A 6,788-nucleotide genomic window follows, 5' to 3' on the forward strand; every position below is an offset into this window, starting at 1 on the left:
TTTCTTTCTGGCTAAGGCCGGAAGAAAAACTTGATTGAAGTGCAGGGCACCATCCAGGAAATGATGATAGCCACGCTCTAGTTCCAGCCCTGCCATCTCCTCACTCAGCGGAGGGCATCCCTCTGGGTCTCAGCTTCCTTGTGTATAAAAGAAGCAGGAGGTTGGGATCAGGGCGCCTGGAACTACAGGAGCTCTGAAATCTGGGGCTCCCACCTTGGCCCGTGTGGGACCACCTGGCAGCCCTCAGCAGCTGTGACGTGGACCATCCCCAACGCAGGGAACTGACTGCAGCATCACAAAATGGACTCTACTCACAGCCGTCTGGCCACTAGCATAGATACTGGTGCCTTGGCTGCCTCCTGGAGCCACCAGCCAACACGGAGATAAAGCTGGCTGGAAAAGAGGGTGGGAGTGTTGGAACGGCCATGGCCATCACCAAACCCAGCATCTGGGAGGCGCCTGTGTCCCCAGAAAAAGGTCACTGACAGCCTTCAGCCGGTGGTGCAGAGCAAAGAGTCAGGCAAACCAGGTTTTGGATCCCGACTCCGCCACTTGCATGAGCCGTGTGACCTTGGGTGGGATCTCTGGCTGGGTCATTTCCCCTCCACAGCATGGGGGTAGCAATACCTCCATCGTGTGGAACTGGGTAAGGATTGAGGTACTGCAGAGGCTAAAGTACCGACAGATGACAGGTACTCAGAGGGACTTAGTAAATGGTGGTGGTGGTGATTAGCCTTTGTCCTTTATGCACAGGATGGGGGGGGGGCAGGACAGTGGACCCCAGTGTCTAGCTTAGGCTCCTCCCCATGGCTGGGAGGCATGGACTGGCTCCAGACCCGGGCCCAGGCTCCTGGCACAATGTTGCTGATTCCGGCTCTGATTAAATTCCCTGCTTGGAGCTCAGCATCCTGACCCAGAGCAGGAGGCGGGCATTTAGCGCAAACGGATGGAGCCTAACTAAGTTATCTCTCAGAGCTGCCCCTTTCAAGGTCTTGTCCCCTGCCCTCACCTCTGGTTCCTTCTCTCTGGATCCCTGTCCGAGAAGGGAAATAAACAGTCGTGCAGGCTCCCTTTGCCCCCACTTGGGCCGAGCAGGTGCCGGGCGGGCACGGGCGGGTTTTGCCCCGGACACCGCCCTGCCGCTCCAGGGGCTGCAGCCCAGGCTGGAAGCTGGTGTCTCCGTGCGCCTGGCTGGCCCCTGGTTTTGTGTTTGAGCAAAGCTGGGCTCTCAACTCAAACCTGCCGCCTCCTCCATCCTTTTCCCGACCGTTTGCAAATGCTTTCTTTTCTTTTTTTTGGCCGCGAAGCTTGATGAAGTGGCCCTCAGTGTATTTCTGTCTCCCTGCGTCCACCAGGTAAAAGAAAACAAAATGAAACAGCTCGGGATCCAACCGTCGTTATTTTTTAAAAGGGGGAGAGAGGTCACATGACTGCGAGTCACTGATGGAGGGGAGAGGCTGCAACCCCGAGCTCGCCGCAGAGCCGCCCCTCCCGCGGGGGCGTGACGTCACGGAAAAGCCCCGCGCGGCCGCGATCGTGGCGCGCACCGGTGCGTGGATGCCCACGTGGCAAGGCCAGGTAAGGGGCTCCTCTCCGGGGAAGGGGGCTCCCCCAGGGAGTGACTGGGGAGGGGGTGGGCTTCCCAGACCCCGAAACTGTCTAAGTTGAGAGCGGAGCCCTGGAAGCCGCGGTTGGCGCTCCGGGTGGAGGCGACTGCAAGGTGCACGGGGAGCCGTTCCGGCAGGTTCTTCGGTCCCGTCCAGGGGGAGGTCCCCCTCCTGCAGACCCAGCGGGCGGAGGGCAGCCGTCGGGGACACCTCTGGCTTCTGTTGGGATGTCCACGGGGGAGCGGGGTGGGGTGGGGGAGCCGCCGAGCAGGCGTCCTGGGCGGTGGCCGGCGTGTTGGGGTGCGGAGTGTGGGGCGACGTGGAAAGGGGAATGTCTGTGCTCTTCGTATTTTCACGAGTGGGTCTCTCATATGAAGATGAGAAAGCTTCTGCTCTCTGATATTTTATTATTTCGCGGGCAGCCTGCAGGACAGGCCTCCGTGCCAGGGGGAGGGGTCTGGCCAAGGGGACGCCGTTGCCAAGTCGTTGCATGCCCTTTGAGCAGGGAGAGCCTCTGACCTTCTGTTTGCTTCGATTAGCTGGGCATCTGAGTTGCATGAAAGGACCCTGGGAGCGGGCCTCGTCGGATGAGAATTAGGGTTTTCTCTGCAACTTTGAAGGGGTCTGAACGGAGCGGGTCCTGTCCCTGCCCGGACGGCCAGGCTCGGGGCGGGGGCGTTCAAACGTGGTGCCCGCGGGCGAGAGGGCAGAGCGGAGGCATTGACCTCCAACAGATTCATGGCCCCCTCCCCCCAGATAACGGCTGATTCAGGCAGCCGGGGAGCGTCGGGGCAACTTGACTAAACATGGAAGTTCCAATCAGTGCGGTGCTGTCCGCCCGGGAGGAGTGACGTCATTGCCACGTGTCTCCCCGCCCCCAGGCGCACGGGCCCGCGGGGCGCCAGTGCCATCAAGAGCCGTGACCAGACTGGAGCAGCTCCCCCGGCCCCCGGGCCCCCGCGCCGTTAACTCCCTTCTGGCTGACTCTGTGCCAGCCCCGAGTAGGGGGGCGGGGGTGTCCCACGGGTTCCCTGAGGATGGAGGGAGATCCGGGGCGCTGGGCGATGCTAACGGTACTTTTTTCCTCTTTGCAAATGACAACCTGGCCAAGGGGCTGGTGGCTAATTGTGTGTGTGTGTGTGTGTGTGTGTGTGTGTGTGTGTGTGTGCGCGCGCGCAGTTGAGAAAGCCTGTTGCGCTTGGGGCTGTTTCATTGACGTCCCTTAGGTGAGGACTCCGTGGGTCTGGTGGCGGGCTGTGTGTGTGACCCCCGCGTTCCCGCTCGGTGCTCCCCACTCTCACCGCCGCTGACACGCCGGCCGCTTTGCTCCCCAGGACCCAGCGATGACTCTGAACCATGTCACCCTGCGCCGGTGTCCTTTGCTTGCTTTTGTCCCTAAAGGTGGGTCCACCCCCTAATACTCCCATGGTTAGAAGTCCTTGCTGACCCTCCTTTGTGCCCTGGTCCCACCCTCTCTCTTCTCAAGGCCTTACAGCAGGAGCCCGCGGGCGGGCCGTTTATCCACAGAGCTGAGCGCCGCAGTTACGCACGCATTCTTGGCACCGAAAAGCCCTGGCCTGTTGGCACCGGCCGGTGGGACAATGAGATGAAAATGCTTCTAGATAAAACCCTGGGCCGGGAGGGGGTTTCTTAGGTCCCAGCTCTAACGGGGCTGAGCGGGGTGGAGTTGGGGGACACTGATTCATCAGGACAGAGCTAGAGGGTCGGGCGCCCACCTCTGGCTCTTGCCAACTCTGCCCTGGACTTTTCAAGAGTTCATTGTAGCGACGGCTTTTCTCCATGGCTATTCCTAAAACCAAGACGATTTGAGAAACCGAGCCATCACTTTATTTCCACCAATATTAGCGTTTGTTTGAGGGTGTAAAATCGTTTAAAATTTGTATTTGAAGTAGTGCAATCTCTTTAAAAAAGTTTTTGAATTATAGCAATAATGATACATATGTTTGTATCAAGTCTTACCGTTTTTTTTTCAAGACAGTTTCCCTGCACGATCTCATTTAAGATATTTATTATTATTATTTTTTAAAAATATATTTTATTGAGTTTTTACAGAGAGGAAAGGAGAGAGATAGAGAGTTAGAAACATCGATGAGAGAGAAACATCGACCAGCTGCCTCCTGCACACTCCCCACTGGGGATGTGCCCGCAACCAAGGTACATACCCTTGACCGGAATCGAACCTGGGACCTTTCAGTCCACAGGCCAACGCTCTATCCACTGAGCCAAACCGGTTTCGGCAAGATATTTATTATTGAAGTCAGGCCTGTTTCCAAAACCGATTTGAGGTGACATAGTCTCCAAAGTATAGATGGGTGCCTCAGGTATGTGCAAAGCATAGCGCTACATTCTGGGAGGTGATGGGAAGATCCTCACTGTCCATGGTATTCATACAGTGTCTTTCAGCCATGGTTTCCGTCTCAGCATACCCGGCCAGGGTGGCTGCATGTCCCCATTCGCAGCTGTAGAGATGAAGAGAGAACCTTCCAGTGCTTGCCCAAGTGGCATGGTCTGTCTGTACCTTCAGTTGCGAGTCACAGATGAATCACGGACTCCACAGAGCAGAAGATGCTCTAGTGATGGCTCAGTGCTGCCCTGCACCTGTTGCATAGGAATCTTGCTGCATCCTTAGTACTGTCTGCCCACGTCCATGAAATGTTTATTCCAGTGTCAGGGAACTCACTGCGTCTTAAGGCAAGTTCCCGTTCGGGGCTATCAATGATGACTCATTAGAACATCGATTTCTCTTCTCATGTGGGGCTCTCAGAGATGATAGCTAAATAAGAGTCAAGGGAGAGAGAGGGTCAGAACGGTACCATTGCTTTTCTTTCTTTGTGAAGGCTGGTGGATGACGGTGGCTATTTTTATGGTTCATTCATTCAATTAATAAGTATTTACTGAGCACTCGCAACATTCCAGGCACTGTCCTGGGTGCTGGGGGTTAGAGCAGTAAACAGCACAGATGTAAATCCATGTCTTCACATTCAAGAGGCGAGAGACATAAAGTGATAAAATAAGTTAGTTAAAGGGATTGCATGTTAGATGGAGATAAGCACAATGAAGAAAAATAGAACGGGAGGAAGGGATGTTAGTAGAGAAGAGGTGTCTAAATAGATGGTCAGGGAACGCCTCACCCAGAAGGAGGTAAGGGAACAAGTCTTTTGGATATTTGAGGGAACAGAGTCCAGGCAAAAGGAACAGCAAGGAAAATGGTAAAAGAAAAAATTATAAAAATTATACGTTTTAAATGACGAATGTGAAAAATAGAGTGGGATGGGCTCACTTATGGAGATGATAGGAATCTTATTTGCAAAAATTGCAGTAAACTCAGTAAATTCCCTGCCCCGGTGGTTTTCCTGGGATGGAGCTGCTCTGGCCTATTACACTGGTTCACCCTTCATCTACATTCAATCTGAGCTCAAGTGCAGGGAGGAAAGTTTCCATTATCAAGTAGAGCTGGAGGCTGCTGCCTGCTTATTCCGAGGGAAATGTATTTTTTTAAGGAAGAAAACGGACAGTCTCAAGATTTTTCCCCTGCATGTCTCAAAAAAGGAGAAAAGTTTCTGAGCTCAAAGTTCCTGAAATTGCCAGTGAATGCCCAGTAGTCAGCCCACTGAAGGGCATAGTGAGTTTTAAGGCTTATGAATGAGGCTGATAGTTCCATGGGGCACAGTTAGTGTTTTCTCATGGCATCGGAGCTTGAATCTGAGTCAAAAGCTCTAAAGCAGCGGTTCTCAACCTGTGGGTCGCGACCCCTTTGGGGGTCAAACGACCCTTTCACAGGAGTCGCCTAAGACCATCGGAAAACACATATATAATTATACTGCTTTGTGATTAATCACTATGCTTTAATTGTGTTCAATTTGTAACAATGAAATTGGGGGGGGTCACCACAACATGAGGAACTGTATTAAAGGGTTGTGGCATGAGGAAGGTTGAGAACCACTGCTCTAAAGTGAGTTTGTACATCAGGGCTTTCCTATAGAAAAGATCCAGGGCCAAGACCGGTTTGGCTCAGTGGATAGAGCTTCGGCCTGCGGACTGACTGAGAGGTCCCAGGTTCGATTCCAGTCAAGGGCATGTACCTGGGTTGCGGGCACATCCCCAGTGGGAGATGTGCAGGAGGCAGCTGATCAATGTTTCTCTCTCATCGATGTTTCTAACTCTCTGTCTCTCTCCCTTCCTCTCTGTGAAAGATCAATAAAATATATTAAAAAAAGAAAAGAAAAGAAAAGATCCAGGAATGATGCAAATGAGTGCCTTTCACGGCAAGTGGTCTAGTGATACATATTCAGAGGTGTTCTGCTGGTAAGTACTGGAGGAATATATGTAGAATACTGTTCAAGGTGATAAAAGATAATAATCTGCCTAATGAATATCTGGGTATTTACATAATTATATACTTAGTCAATTTATTTTCTAGCATCGTTTTTTGCATGATCATTTTAATATAAAAGTGTTACTATTTGCCTGACCGATATCACTGTTCTTTCTCTTTTAGAAGATACATACGAGCGAACGCTGATTGTTGATGGCGAAAGTGCAACAATTATCCTCCTGGACATGTGGGAAAATAAGGTATGCGGAGCCAGAGCGCTCTGTGAGTTCCTTTAGGGTTTGTCTTCCAATAGGCTGTTGGGTATGAGGGTGACCTTGTACTTTTTGGTGTTCCAGGTGAGGTAGGTTCATTTTCTTGAGTAAAAGCTTTTACTTCAAGTGTCACATGGTCTCACTCATATGCGGAATCTAATGAACAAAATCAACTGATGAACAAAATAGATCCAGAGACATAGAAGCATGGAACAGACTGATGAATCTCAGAGGGAAGGCAGGGAAGTCGGGGATGAGAAGAGAGTAACCAAAAAGTTGTATACATATATGCATAACCCATGGACACAGACAATAGTGTGGTGAAGGCCTGCCGGGGAGGGGGGAGGGGAGGGGGTCAATGGGGAAAAAACGGGGGGACATCTGTAATACTTTCAACAATAAAGATAAATAAAATGACTTAACTTCCCAAATACAAAAAAGAAAAAGCTTTTACTTCTGAATTATGACACTGTTCTAAGGAGCAGATCATTCACAAATGAGCTCTGAATAATAATCAGTTTGCAGTGATTCGTCCTCAGTTCTACTAAAAAATATTTTACAAATATTTGTTTT

At 51.5% G+C, this 6,788-nt stretch overlaps 1 protein-coding gene across 1 annotated transcript in view; it reads left to right on the forward strand.

Moving 5' to 3' along the window:
- Positions 1-1,370: 1,370 nt before the first annotated feature.
- The window catches only part of GEM (GTP binding protein overexpressed in skeletal muscle), an 8,272-nt gene continuing 2,854 nt past the window's right edge, over positions 1,371-6,788 (forward strand). The window contains exons 1-4 of the mRNA XM_015562292.1: positions 1,371-1,578; positions 2,942-3,008; positions 5,178-5,229; positions 6,083-6,203. Coding sequence (XP_015417778.1) covers positions 1,444-1,578; positions 2,942-3,008; positions 5,178-5,229; positions 6,083-6,203 — 375 coding nt within the window. The 5' untranslated portion in view covers positions 1,371-1,443. The remainder of the gene's footprint in view (positions 1,579-2,941; positions 3,009-5,177; positions 5,230-6,082; positions 6,204-6,788) is intronic.

This window comes from Myotis davidii, unplaced genomic scaffold (genome assembly GCF_000327345.1).
Source record: "Myotis davidii unplaced genomic scaffold, ASM32734v1 scaffold317, whole genome shotgun sequence".
In the NCBI taxonomy this organism is placed as follows: domain Eukaryota; kingdom Metazoa; phylum Chordata; class Mammalia; order Chiroptera; family Vespertilionidae; genus Myotis; species Myotis davidii.